General features: G+C 36.2%; 1 protein-coding gene across 1 annotated transcript; it reads right to left on the bottom strand.

Moving 5' to 3' along the window:
- Window positions 1-15: 15 nt before the first annotated feature.
- LOC110777022 (actin-depolymerizing factor 4-like) lies at window positions 16-3,083 on the bottom strand. Its single transcript, XM_021981609.2, has 3 exons — window positions 2,923-3,083; window positions 694-959; window positions 16-570 (listed from the first exon to the last, which is right to left on the bottom strand). Exons 1-3 carry the CDS (start codon window positions 2,923-2,925, stop codon window positions 420-422), a joined length of 420 nt encoding a protein of 139 aa, XP_021837301.1. The 5' UTR covers window positions 2,926-3,083; the 3' UTR covers window positions 16-419.
- Window positions 3,084-15,422: the final 12,339 nt, after the last annotated feature.

The following is a 15,422-nucleotide window of genomic DNA, read 5'->3' on the forward strand; positions in this document are numbered from 1 at the left end:
ACCAAGGACACCATATATCAGCAATAGCCAAAAGGTTTCATGGATTAGAAGGATCAAGGACTCCATATGTCAGCAACAGCCAAAAAGTTTCATGGATTAGTGATACAGAAAAGAGGTCCTCTTATCTCATATCAGAGGATATTCTCACCCCAGAAAATGAATACACAAAACAGATAGCCAAGCATACACATTGAAGCTAGGCTCACCAGTGAAATCCCACAAATAACACATCTTTAATGTAATTCTCCGAATTTACCGAACCAGAAGAAAAAAGACATCAGTATAACACTGCAACAACCATCAAATATTATATGTAAGCAAATTCTACTGCCCCTTAGGAAGGTATTAACATTTGAACATAGGTAAAGTGGACCGTATAGATAACGCACAATCAAGGCAGTGAAGCATCGTGTGAAGCATTACACGACACGGCTTTTAATAACATCCAAATCCATCTCAGATGGATCGGTTGCTTGCAATTCAACTTGAATACCATCCAGCTCTCTCTTGAACCTGTCCTTTGAGCTTGCGTATATCATCTTGCTTCTCACCTTTGCATTGTCGGGGGACCTTTCAAAGCAATTCAAAGGGTTAATATAATCTAATCAATCACAGAGACTACCATCAATTGGACGGGTTAATATAATCAATCACTTTACTGAGTGCTTTTGTTTTGGCTGATCAAGAAATTACCATGCAATGAAAAAGATCCTGCTCTTTTGGCAATTCTCAGCAGTCACATAATCAAAATCATACACAGCATATCTGCATTCATCAGCAGGAATGTTCTTAGTGAAGTCCTCGTAGCTTTCGTTAGGCTCACCAACCTTTTCCACAACCACCTGCTTTTGCTTTTCTTCAATCTTAAATACAATGAAGCGGTAAGTCCTTTTCGCCTTCAGCTCTAAAAATTTGAGCTTGCACTGATCATCAACAGCCATTCCTGATGCAGCGTTGGCCTATACAATAAGGTCAATATACGTCACAACCATATGACAAAATATACTACCATGTCAACAAAAAAGTGACAAAACTATGTGGACAGAAACACCACATAGTCCTCAATGACTGGAGATCAAAAGTTTCATAGAAAAGTCATTCCAAAGCCTAATTTTCCTTTAAGCTCTACTTGTGCCATCAACAAGGAACTGTTATAATCTCACAAGTTACAATTGGCATCAAATGGATGAGGGGTAATGTTCAAAGAAATTTTTTTGAGGATCCAAGGTGAGATCACTGAATTTGGAAGCATGGTTGTTGGATGGGTCTCAATAGAAATATTAGAAAAAAGCACATGTTGTACTGAAATAATTAAGTGAAACATTGCATGAGAAATTTTTTGGTTAAAATTAGCTAAAAGCTTTTAGCTGCACTTTGAATTAAAAAAAGAAGCGCAATCAAAGGAGAAATAAATTTCAATCTTGCATCTTCATAGCCTTGGATAACTATAATATAATATTACAATTACAAGCTCTTCTATTACCAAGCATACTGGGTAATGGTTAAAGTTTTGACACCACAGCACTTAGTAACTTTTCTGTAAACTAAAGCTCTCTCCATCCTCTTCCATTCAAAAGGTCACAAATACAATCCTTCCAATGAAGTTCATGGTTATCCAGAACTTACTCCACTTAATTAGGGAAACCCAACATCTCAAATAAACAAGAAACTATATGCATAAAGAAAATGGTTCTATTTCCTTCAAAAAAAAAAATGGTTCTATGCCACCAAAGAAACAATTAAACTCTTGAAGATTCATAACCCAGCGTCAATGCTCTATGAACTGAGGTTCTTTTTTTATATTGATTTCCGAAGTGCTTTGGTAGCAAAACAAATAAAAACCGAAGCTCAAATGAGAAGTGGAGACAGCACATACGAAAATGCTCCTTTCCCCTCTAGATTTGGGACCTCAATTGTAAAACATACTGTAAACTTAAGAGAGGTCATCAGCAGCCAAACTCATACACCAGGAAAACCACGAACCAAGTTCACACACTCCAACGCGTCAAAAAAATTGAACAGACAATTCCAACAAGTGTTTAACAAAACCCCACACAACACAAGATATCCCCGGGAAATCGCAGTGTCTACACTTGGGTTCACTCTCTAACATCAACAACATTCTAAAATTAGGGTCCTCAAGATGGACAATATCCACAAAATAAGATTTGCTAATTCTATGCACTGGATTTCCTTATTACGAATCACAAAATCTTCTTCAAGACATTCAACCACACATCCAAACATAGACACATTACCGATCATCATTGCATCTGGCCAATAACCATATACTCAATAGCACGAAACAAATGAAGTGTTATCAAATTCACCACAATTTTTTTCTAACAAAATTCACCACATCCAATCAAACAAATTATACTATTAGCTCAAGCTTATTTAGAATAACACTGAATTCGAGCTACTGCAGCTACCCATTTCTAACCAACATGATTCCTCAACCAAATTACAGATCCTCAGTTGTGTTCCACTAACTCCAAAATTATCCAAGTCAGAAACAAATTCATAAAATTCGTAATAAATACCAAAAATAACAAGAGTTTCTAAAATCCCAGCGCATAAGATGCTATTGATTCCCGAGCTCGATTCTGTAGCAGCAGAAATTTCATAAAGATTAAGAAAAAAGAATAAATAACTTTCAGATCAGGGAGAAAACAAAAAAAGCATAATTGTTCATGAAACATCCCCGAAAAAACGCTCAAATTCCCGAAATTAATCCAAAATTTTCAAACTAAATCTGTCGTCCTGTTCACAATTTTCCAGATCGAAAAGCAAAAGACCAAAATAAAATAAAAATCCCACCATAATTCCAAAACAATCAAACACAAATCATAATCAAAAGAACTAACCCTAGAATCCAAAACTAAAAATTAACAAAAAAAAACTTTTAAAAAAGAATTATACCATTTTTGTTTTTGTTCTTGTTCTGAGTGAAGTGGTAGCAGCACCTGTGAGAGTAGGAGAGAGAGAAAATGGAGAGAATATAGGGCTTTGATGGAGAGAGAAAGACGCAGATAGAGAGAGAATGGGAAATAAGGGAGGTATAAAATGGAGACTGATTTCTTTTTTTTCTTTTCTTTTTTTAATTTAAATTTCTCTATGTGTGTATTTTTCTTTTCTTTTCTTTCTGTGGGGTATATATTGTTTTTTCTTTTTACAAAAGAAAATAAGAAACGCAATCAGAGTCCTTTTCTAGCTTGGAAAGCTAGATTATGAGCTCTGGACACAGCAATTCTAAGGACTTTAATAATTTTACAATAATCTAAATGCATACTCCTTTCTGTCCGGTTTGATCGGCATAGAGTTTTAGGCAATTTAATAGATTTATTCATTTATTAGGTGGTAGTTGATAATGAGATATATTTTTTAATATAATTAGTGGAAAATGTGTCAAATAAAAGGGTAGGAGTGTGGGTGGTTGAATTTTTTAATATTTTTTTTCCTAAGAAAGTAGGAATATATGTGGGTCTATAGTAAGTAAGAAAATGCTATAATATTAGTAAAATTATATCTTTTATAGAACAGCGCGAGTATTAAGGGACGATTTCATAAGGAAAACGAGGCGAGTATTAAAGGACGGAGGGAGTAATAGTTATTCTTTCCATATTTTTTTAAGAGTCAAATGTTGATCGACATAGGTATTAAAGAAACATAGTTGCATTTGATATAATAATGACGCAAGTAGACTCATAGGAAAATAAAAAATAATAAACAATTGGGGAGTGGGTGGTAAAATTACCAAAAATGGAAGTGTGACTCCTAAAATAATACGGTCGGAAATAGTAATTGTTACTCCTAAAATACGGAGGGGTAGTTTTGTCTCCTCAACAATCCCTTGGAAGTAGGGTTCAATTCGGATAAAAGAATCGGGTTTAAGTTGGGTTCATCAGTTCGGATGAAACAAATTCATTTCGCTATCGGGTCACATCAGGTCGGGTTGGTATACACGTGTCCAAATCGGGTCGGGGTATAGTTAGGTTGGGTCAGGCTGGGTCGGGTTGTAAAACGGGTTTAGTCGGATTGTAACTTGTTCTGGTCATATCGAGTCGGGTTGTAACATGTTCGGGTCATATCGAGTCGGGTCATAATCGGGTCAAGTTATATTCGGATTGAATCAGGTTGGTTCGTGTAACTCCCCGTCCTCCAATTCATGAAATTAAGCAGCGGAATTTACCTAATTCTGTCGGGACATTACCGCCGTAACTCCCTCTTGGGAATTACAAGACAACCTCATAATATAAGCTATTAAATCCCAAATTAACATAATAGACCTTTTATTTCCAAAATAAAAGTACATAACTTACTAAAAGTCTTTAGTTAAACTACTACAACTTTAAATAAAAACTAGGTGAACATTAATAAAGTGAAATTTTCGTCACTACTAGTTTCCATCGTTCCCAGTAGTACCTAAAACAGAAAACAAAAACGGTGAGCTGAAAACTCAGTAACGAACTATTCTAGCCACGTAAATTCATTTCAATTCATTTTAGTTAATAACACAAGGAGAATAGAATAAGGTAAAACATTTAATAAAATATTATATTAATTCCTTTATAACCTTTTTATTAACATGCTAGTCGTTGGCAAGTATGACATGGTGGAACGTCTTCCCAGTGGACCGGTGTCCATAAAACATGGGGCCTGGGGCCGAAAACATGATAGTCTTGGCTTAATGGGCGGATCCCCCATGGGTACATGCATGACCGAGAATCGTAACATGTGAACATATACTGTCAAATAGACTAGGTCTTTCACTTTCATTTATCATGTTTCGTTAAATTTTTCTTTATTAACCTTTTTACTTCAGTTTAAATAACATAATTCCTTTCACTACAAGAAATTGATTAATTTCCGACCGCCAAAAGTAGTTGGTAAAACACGAAAAACGGTTGGTAAATATTTTAGCGACCGCCAACGGTCGCAAAATGGCGGTCAGTGTTCACCTGGACGGTAATTAAGGAAACTCCGACTGAAAGGCGGTCGCTAAAATTTATCGACAGAAATAGCGACCACCTATGTAGTCACTAATTTAGTGACCGCCAAGACAGTCGCTAATTTAGTGACCGTCTAGGCAGTCGCTAAATTAGCGACCGTTAAGGCGGTCACTAAATTACCGTCCGCTAAAGCGGTCGCTAATTTAGCGACTGCCTTGGCGGTCACTAAATTAGCGACTGCCTAGGCGGTCACTAAATTAGCGACTGCCTAGGCGGTCACTAAATTAGCGACTGCCTTGGCGGTCACTAAATTAGTGACTGCTAAGACGGTCACTAAATTAGTGACTGCACTTGTGGTCGGTAATTTAGCGACCGTTTGACAGTCGCTAAATTTTAATTCTAGTCGCTATTAGGCTTGTTTTGTAGTCTGTAATCTGCCTGTAGTGGTCGGTAAATTTGTATGTATGCAAATATCATTTCGCATTCATGATCATTTATATATGCCTGTATATACGAATTTATATAAATCCTGTAAAATCGTATGAAACATGCTCAATGTTATAATATTAAACCTGTTCAAAGTCATACAACAAAATTCATAATACACCTGATGTTGTTTAAACATGTTATTACATTCATAATATATAGGACTCAAAAAGGAAAGTTGCAACTAGTTCAAACTCATACAAGAATACTAACTACCTAACACAAAGGTGCCCCGCTGAACATCCTCTCGTAATACTCCATTGCCTTTTTCATGTGGGCGGCATATTTGTCTCTCTCTTGTCTCTCCCTTTGATGCTCTAGTCGCTCTTCTTCTCTTTCTTCTCTCTCCCTTTGCCTCAAAAGTAGATCGTCCTCCTACAAGAATTGAAATGATTATCACCCATGCATAACAAATATATTAAACCAACTTGCATAACAAATAAGGAACTTTTGTTAAGGGACAAAAAAATTGAGCTCTTGTACTTTTGTTAAGGGACAAAAAAATTGAGCTCTTGTACTTTTAATTTTATTACATGTTTAAAAGTACAAGAGCTCGATTCTAATCTATTTAAGCACATTTAAGTCTTATTTGGTCGATATAGATCATATATAGGTTAAACCAAGGTGTTTTCGCTCCCATTTTTCAACTAAAGGACCTACGGGCTGATTTTAAACTTATTACATGTTTTATAAGCTTAATTTTAACTTCCTAAGAGACATTCAAATGTATTTATTCATATTTAAGGCTTATTTGGTCGTTATAGGTCATATTTTGCCTAAAATGTCATTTTCTCGCCCAACTTTGAGCTAAGGAACCAAACTTATCATTTCAAACAGTTTAAATGTTTTATGTGGCACATTCAAGGTTTCTAAGACTGATTCTAATCAATTTAAGCACATTTAAGTCTTATTTGGTCGATATAAGTCATATATGGCTAAACCAAGGCGTTTTCGCTCCCATTTTTCAACTAAAGGACCTAAGGGCAGATTTTAAACTTATTACATGTTTTATAAGCTTAGTTTTAACTTGTTAAGACACATTCAAAAGTATTTACTCACATTTAAGGCTTATTTGGTCGCTATAGGTCATACTTTGCCTAAAATGTCATTTTCTCGCCCAACTTTGAGTTAAGGAACCAAACTTATCATTTTAAACCGTTTACATATTTTATGGCACATTCAAGGTTTTTTGTCACCAAACCCAGAATAAAGATACCATATAGATTATAGTAAAAATAAAGGATTTTCTTCAAATTAATGAAAAAATATACGGTTTTTTTCAAATTGTAAATTAACAACATAAGAAGAGACAAGAGAATACTTACCCCTAAAAGACCGAAGAGTTCACGAAGCCGGAGAATTACAATGAATATACTACATTTGATATTAAAATAAGTTAGGGTTTGTAAAATTGAAGCATTATCTCGTGATGAAATTAAGATCAAAGGTACGTTACCTGAGGTGGGAAAAGTCGACGCCTGCAATTGCAGTCACGGTGGTGGTTGATTTTAGACAGCTACAACTGCGCGGCTGCCGTTTTTGAACCTTGTGGTTGATTTTCTTCGGCTACAATTGCGCGGGCACGGTGGTGGATGATTTTCTCCGGCTTGAATTGCGCGGACACGGTGTTGGCAGACAATGTCATCCTCAAAATATGAACAACAAAAGGAAAAGTGTTAAATTTAATAGATCCACAAACCTTGCATTTTTCAACAACCAAAATCATACTCAATGCAGCCCTAGAGAACAGGCTAGTAGCATTTTACCTTATTTAGTTATTTTGGCTATTGAAGCAGTGCCAGAAACTTTTAGCACGTAAGAATAGAAAATGAAGAATTGCAAGTCAGCAAGAATAATTCTTACCCGAAGGAGAGAATTTGAGAACATTCATTGCAGAGCTATGATAAGAAAGACTAGTTTGATAGGAAGCTGTTGGAATTTTCTTTTGTGCTTCTTCCGATTCCACTTTCCATATCTGAAATAATCACATCAGGTAGTTCAAGCATTATAAAAAACTGATGCCATTGCAAAAATAATATTGAATACACAAAATTGGATTGCATCGTCAAGAGTCTGACTATTGTTAAAGAAGCATGTTCATAAAGTTGCCTATGCGTTCAACATAAAATTTTTTGGCAATTTTAGGGTTCACTTATGTTGGGAAGGTAATCGAAGTGTTGAACCACTAACCACTAGTAGAAAAGCTAGTCACTAAAATGCACAGGGGTAATGAAAAAGGGGAGATTGTAGCTTGAGAAAATATTATTCGTACTCCGTATCAGGATAAACCAATAACCCCAATGGCCATACCAACTACAACTTCAATACTTCGTAGTAGTTACTACTATGTTGATATGACTTTAATCAGTTCCTTGGTGCACAGAAATCTAACTAATTCGAGCTTCAAAATTACACGAAATTGAGATCTGAATGATTTTTAACTGTTCTTAGCTTCACTACCGTCAAAATTACACTCGAAATCGGAAAAAAGTAACAAGACCCGTTAAACCCTAACCCTATCCCAGCATCAAAATTAACAGAAGCAACTAATATTATGATAAATAGATAATCAAGTATCCTACTAGAATATTTCATCATACCAACATATCAATTAAAGCATAACTACAATATCAAACAATCGAGCTACAATTGAGACAGTCAAGAAGTAATCGAAAGGGTTAGTTCAGATCAGATGAAATAAAGGAGAGATAAAGAGAGAGAATACCTTAATATCGAAATCAACGCCGCCGGTAGCGAGAAGACCAGAAAAAGGGTGAAAATCTAGGGTTAGAACCGGCTTAGTGTCGTGCCAATTGATTTTCTCCGGCTACAATTGCGCGGGCACGGTGGTGGATGAATTTCTCCGACTTGAATTGCGCGGACACGGTGGTTGATTCGTGGTTGGTTTTCACCGGCGTGCTCTCTCCACTCAATTATAGATCTACCGCTCTGCTCTCCCTCCCTCTTCGAGTTTTTGTTTTGTGAGTTTAATTGCTTGGTCGGTATTGTCGAGGATGGGGTTTGAAAGTTTTTAAAACTTTACCAACTGCAAGTCGGACGGGAAAATATTAAAAATTAATCAGTAAAAAATTAAGCTATTGTGGAAAATGGTCGGGTTTTTACCAACTGTTTGGCAGTTGTTAAATCTTAAAATGCAGTCGGTAAAATACCGACTGCTATAAGGCGGACGGAAAAATTTATAAATAGCGACTGCTCTTTAAGTGGTCGGTAAATTTTGTTTTACCGACTACATATAGTGCGGTCGGTAAAATCAGTTGGTAACAGCGCGTTTTCTTGTAGTGTTTAGATCATAAGATCACATAAAACATCATTTCTTTCATGATTTCTCATAAACATCATGTTATAAGAAATAATTCAATCAAATCATATTTCATTCCCACAATCCATAAAACATGTCAAAAGATTTAATTCATAAATCCAATCATAATGTCATAATTTCATAATCATATTTGGAAGAGGATTGCGGGTACTAGCAATAGCCGTTACCTCAATTCCACGATTTGCTAAGGTTTTTCCTTGGTTCGTTCTTCCTGAGCTCCTAGTCCAATTTCTTTGAAAAGATTAAACTATTTGGATTAGTATTAAAACGATAAACAATTTTAAATCAATATTTTATTAAATAATAAATTTTATAAGTAATGAATTTATAAATAACGAATTCTATAAAAATATAATTTCATAATTTAATGAAAATATTATTAAACGAAATTTCAATCAAAAAATATATATATTTCATAAATCGATTTACATGAAATATTATTTGAATTTCATTCTTGTTAAATAAAGCTAGTACCTTATTTTAGTAAAATCGATAATTAAATATAGTTTCCTACTTGAAAAATAATAAACAATTTATTAGTAAATAATTATATTAAAAAATTTATTAAAACAAAAGCATTGATAAATTGAAAATCTGGAAATTCAGATTTGTCGTACCCAAAGCCCAAATGGTTATATTTGGCCCAACTCTATTATGAGTTTAAGAATTGAAACTTGGTTTTATTTTTATTTTTTTCTGGGAAGGGAAGGCACGAGTAGGGGAGGGGCAAGAAACAGGGGAAAGGGAGGAGGGAGGAAGAAGGGGGTTGGGGTCTGGGTGGCTTGGTGAGCTCGGGTTGCGCCGGTGAAGGCGATGATGGTGGTGGGAGGTTTGTGGCGGAAGAACGACGAGAGAGAGGGGGAGAAAGGAGTACAATCAGGGCAAAGAACATGGGAGTTTGGTGGCGTTTTTTGATCGATTTTGGGAGGTGGGAAGGCGGTTCGCCAAAAACTATGGGGCCGGAGGTTTATTTGGAAGGTGGTGAGGTGCCTATGAAGTGGTCGTGGTGTGACGTTGGTGGTGCAGCAAGGGAAAGAAAGGGAGAGAGACAGAGGAGGGGCAGGGGGTCGCGACGAAGGAGAATAGGGAGCAGGGAGGTACGGTGGTGGTACGTGCGGTGTGAAGGAAATAATGCCCTTGGTCCAAGTATGCATTTAATGATAAGTCTAATAAATGCGGTTCAGTATTAATTAATTATGCAAGTTAATAATTCAGTGAGATCAAGTGAGTTGTATGCCTAGCTAGAGGTCGCTTCAGTTCGAGTGGAATTAATAATATTAATCCACATCTTACTCTTGACTGAACCCGTAGGGTCACACAAATAGTACGTGAACGGATCAAGTATTTAAGTGAATTAAATACTCCATTTATGAACATTCGGAAACGGCGGATCTCGGATCCAATGGGAGCTGAAATCGTCAAAAGGCAAAATATGAATACTCCGGAAATGATGATATTGCCGAAAAAAGAAATATGGATCATGACGGAAATATAAATATTATCCAAGTCGTAGATGTTGCCGGAAACGGAAATATGGTACGTATCGGAAAATATTATCGGAAATAGAAATATTGCCGGAATCGGAAATATTGTCAGAAACGGAAATATTACCGGAATCGGAAATATTGTCGAATCGGAAATAAATTCCGGAATCGGAAATATTAAATATTTGTTCGAATCGGAAATAAATTCCGGAATCGGAAATATAAATATTATTCGAATCGAAAACGAATTCCGGAATCGGAAAACAAATCGGAAGCGCGACGTACGAAACGATCGACGGACGAGCTTGTTAAACGCCAGGCCCACCGCAAGCGAGCAACAAGGCAGGCCCAGCCAGCGAGCAGCAAGGCAGGCCCAGCTAGCAGTGCCCAACATCATGGGCCGCGTGCTGCCAACGCCCATCCCTTGGGCCGAGCCTAGCACCAGCGCCCCTCGTGTGCTGCGAGGCTTCGTACGACCAAAGCCTTGGTCGTTTAGGATTGCTTAATCTCGTTTTCCTAATTCTACTCAAATTGAATGTTTTTGTTAAATCTGAAACACTTAGGTGTTTGATTAAACATTAAATTCTAATGATTTAATTTAACTAGAATCCTAATGGATTTAGTTATTGGAATCCTAGTAGAATTCTAATTCCGTTATTTCCACCCTATAAATACGTGGTTCATAATCCCAATTTATATGACAATTCAATAAGTATTCACATAGATTAAGTTCAAGTGGGAATTTAATAATTTGCCTAAATTAATAATTAAGCTTTCCGAATAAACATAAAACCTTAGATAATATTCTAGTTAATTGAATCTAAGGCGGATCCGAACGTGCTGTGGACTATCTACGGAGGGGCGACATTTGGAGTCCTAAACTTGTTCTTGTTCGGTTCGGGAGCAGCTAGGGAAGGCACACATCACATTGTATGTATCCTAATTATGCTAATTGACTATGTGGCAATTAATTTGGATTCCTGGCTTTATCGTTTTTCCGCATGAAATATATTGTTTGTATTTGTCATAACCTAACACGGTGGTGGAAGGTGATCGTGGTTGGGTGGTGTTGGACAGAGGTGGTGGACGGTGGTTGTTGGTGGTGGTAGTTCGAATCAGAGTAAACAAAGGGGGTGAGATTTTCAGTTTTTGGTAATTGATTTTGGTTGGGGAAATTGGTGCAAATTGTGTCTGATTATAGGGTGAAGTAGAGTGAAGAAGAAGGAAAATTTTCTTGGGGTCCAAGGAGTGAATGTGGACTGCATTGAGGGAAGGAAGGAAGGAAGGAAATTGCTTCCTCCTTGTACTGAAGAGCAAGGCAGGGGCGGACTCAGGAATTATAAAATGGAGGCCCAAAATTAAATACAACTTCATTGCAAAAAAATAAAAATAAATGTCAACTATTAAAGTCAAAATTAAAGTCAACTATAAATTTGAAAACTCAAAATAATAAATTCGTTCATAAGATACAATAAAACTAATGAAAATATAAAATAATAAAAAAATACATTTTCCCTCGATGATTTTGCATTCCTTGAAACCGCTTCATAATAGAATCAAAACTAACTTGGATAAAAACGTCTCGTTCTATAAAAGTGACCAAACAATCATTCAATAATTGATCACCCATACTATTTCGTAGACGATTCTTCACAATCTTCGAAACAACCAAACACTACCAATTTATTCAATTTTATATTGAAATTCGAAATCAAGTATTCAATTCATTTAATAATTCAAATAAACAAGTATTCAATTATTTAATTAAATATTTAAATTCAACACTCAATCATAAACCATCCAAGCTACCAAACACTACCAAAGCACCAATCAATTCAATTTTGTGATTGAAATTTGAAATCACCCAAAATCTAATTTACAAAATAGTTAAACACTTGAACCTAATTAAGATTGAACCATAAAAATTTATAAATTGATTGTTTAAAAAATGAAGAGTAAAGAAGGCAATACCAGTCCAAGAACAAACGTGTGAGGCTGTGAGTAGGCGGTGGCGCCGCCGCGTTGAGCAGATTAGGCAGCGCCGCAGGCGGCAGTCGGCAGTTTCTGGAAGCGCAGCCGCAGCTTGCAGAGCAGTCTCCGCCTCTCTGGCACTGCAGTCCGGCTGTTATTGCTATTTGCTTCCTATTTTTTAATTTTGAAAAATAAAAACCCAATGTTAATTGTTTATGAGAGATTCATGAGAAAGAAAGTGAGAAAATTGAAAACCCATTAGAAATGAGCTAGAAAGCAGAAAGCCAGAAAACAAGAAAGAGTCGTTGTTTTGGTAAAAAAATAAGAAAATGTGGGTTTTAATTTTTTATTCAATAATAATTAGTCTTGGAAGTATTACAATTTTGGGAATTAGGAAAAAGCCAAACTTTTCCTCTCCTTTTGCAGGTTTCATGTGACTCCCTTTTTTAAAGTTGGAATTTTGTTCCATCTTTTTCTCCTTCCCATATTATTGCTGACTTGGTTGGGGGATCACAAATACAATTTTTTTTTTAATTCAAATTTTAAATACTTTCTAATTTTTTTTAAAAAATAATGGGGGTACCTATGGACCCTATGGGGTATCCATAGGTCCGTCCCTAGAGCAAGGGAAGAGAAGGAAAAATGGAATTTTTGCTCTTTAGGGGCATTCTAGTAATTTCACCAAGTTAGGAAAAAATTCATAAATTTTATTGCTATTTTCAGAAATTAATAAAAATAGAGATGTTTAACTAAATTAATTTTTTTAAAAAAATATCGTTAACGTAAAATAAATTTTCGACTATAAATTTATCGTTTGAAATATATCGTTAAAACGTTTAAAATAACGAAATTTGATTATTCGTAATTATTTAAAACGAAATCAAGTTAATAAATATTTTTAATTTTAATAAATCAAGTTAAAAAAATTTGGTATTACAGTCCGGGTTGTAAACAGATTTAGCTGGATTGTAACAGGTTCAGATCATATCGATTAGTTTCAGCTGATAACGGTCTGAAATGGGTCGTGTTGAACAGGTTTAGCCATATTACATTGAGTTCAGGTTCATATCGGTTTGTGTTCTTATCGGTTCGGGTTCTTATCATTTCAATTCTAATCAATTTGGTCTCTACCATGTAGATAAATAAGTGGGATGAAATGCATAATTGGTTGTACTTCGCTAGGGATGAAATTCGGAATTGTGGATTGAACTATATGATTGAATAAAAATATGGTAGGTGGGTTTTGTTTCCAAATTTGATTGTGGATTGAAATACTACGTATATGATTGAATAATGAAATACGGTAAATGGGTTTTGTTCCCAAATCTGATGCAGAATTTGATGCAATTTGATTATCGTGTGATAACTTGATTCATTTACAGTTTTTCGATTTTGTTGTATTTTTTTTTTTTTTTTTGACAAGAGGACCAGAGAACGAACAAGCAAGCAAAACAAACAACACGAGACTAAAACAAACTAACCAAGGCTAAACTAACTAACTAAATCCTATCACGAATAAGGTGACAACGTCTTGCCGAAGAAGCCAAAATATGAGCCAGGTGAACATGCCGACGAGAAACCTTCCAAACGGAAAACCAGGCTAAAGAATTAATCAAATGACGCATGTTCCGCAAAGCCCAGGTAACCGCAATTGGACCCAGATGAGAAGACGAAAGAAGTTCAACCAACACAATGGAATCAGAAAGAAGAAGCACTCTAGAAAAACCACGCCGAATGGCCATCCGAAGACCCCAAAGACCAGCTGATAACTCAACCTGAAAGGCTGAAGCTAAAACACAAGCTTGAACCCTGCCCCCAACATGAGAACGAGTACGGGGATCCTGGAGAACCCAACCTAACCAAGCGCCATTTGTAGAAGACATCCAGGCCCCATCATTAATGAGATGGATGTGGGACGAATCTTCAGACATCAGAGGATGACCAGGAATCTGCAATGGGATAGGCAGAACCCCAGACGCCGGACCAATATGACGAACACAAGCAACAGAAAAAGACGAAGCAGAATGAACTTCAGAACACCTCATATGTCGGGAATCCATTATCACCTTCAGCGCTCCTAGATCCCGAACCGCATCCCGAAACCTGATATTGTTTCGAAGAATCCAAACAGATCACAACAGAGAGATAAACCTGTATAGCAGAATATGACCGGACAACAAAGAAGAGAAGTTATCCATTAACCCGAGATACCAACTTACAAGAGAGCCTGACTGAGAGGGCAAGAGACTTCGAAGAGAGGAGGCATCCTAGAAGGGGACATCAAAGGACAATCCCGGAATAAATACTCAGGGTCTTACGAAAACTTATGACAAAAGAACACACTAGGTCAACAGGCATACCCCGACTATGGAGAGTAGAAGCCAAAGGAAGGCCAAGACGAAGCAACTTCCAAAAGAAGACCTTAAGCTTATTAAGAATATGCAAACCCCAAAATTGTTTCCGCCAGGTCTCCGAAGAAACCGAGGCAGACGAAGTTGCGTTGTGGTGATTGCCCATAAGCATATCATAAGTCGAACTGACTATGAACTTTCCATCATGGGAATATTTCCAGTATACGAAGTCATCCATCAGAGACGAAGGACGTTCCAAGGAAAGAATATGGCTATTCGTGAAGGAAATAATGCCCTTGGTCCAAGTTTTTATTTAATGCATTTAATGCTAATTCTAATAAATGCGATTCAGTATTGATTAACAAGTTAATAATTCAGTGAGATCAAGTGATCTGATTGTCAGGCTAGAGGCTGCTTCAGTTCAATTGGAATTAATAATATTAATCCACAACTTACTTTTGAATGAACCTGTAGGGTCACACAAATATTGCGTAAACGGATCAAGTATTTAAGTGAATATAATATTCATTAAGTACTCTATTTATGGTCATTCGGAAATGATGGATCTTGGTTCCAGTGGGAGCCAAAATCATCATTAGGCAAAGAAAGAATATTTGCCGGAAATGAAGATGTTGCCGGAAATGAAATATGGTTCATGACCGAAATATAAATATTATCCAAGTCGAAGATATTGCCGGAAACGGAAATATGGTTCATATCGAAAAATATTACCGGAAACGAAAATATTACCGGAATTGGAAATATTGTCGGAATTAAAAATATTGTCGGAACCAGAAATATTGTCGGAATCGGAAATATTATCGGAAATATAAATATT

The sequence above is a fragment of the Spinacia oleracea genome, chromosome 1, assembly GCF_020520425.1.
Source record: "Spinacia oleracea cultivar Varoflay chromosome 1, BTI_SOV_V1, whole genome shotgun sequence".
Taxonomy (NCBI): domain Eukaryota; kingdom Viridiplantae; phylum Streptophyta; class Magnoliopsida; order Caryophyllales; family Amaranthaceae; genus Spinacia; species Spinacia oleracea.

Bases quoted from the DNA above. Each gene is read 5' to 3' on its own strand.
- LOC110777022 (XM_021981609.2), bottom strand. The intron at 571-693 runs GTAATTTCTTGA...TTGCTTTGAAAG, and splicing joins AGGATCTTTTTCATTGCATG to GTCCCCCGACAATGCAAAGG.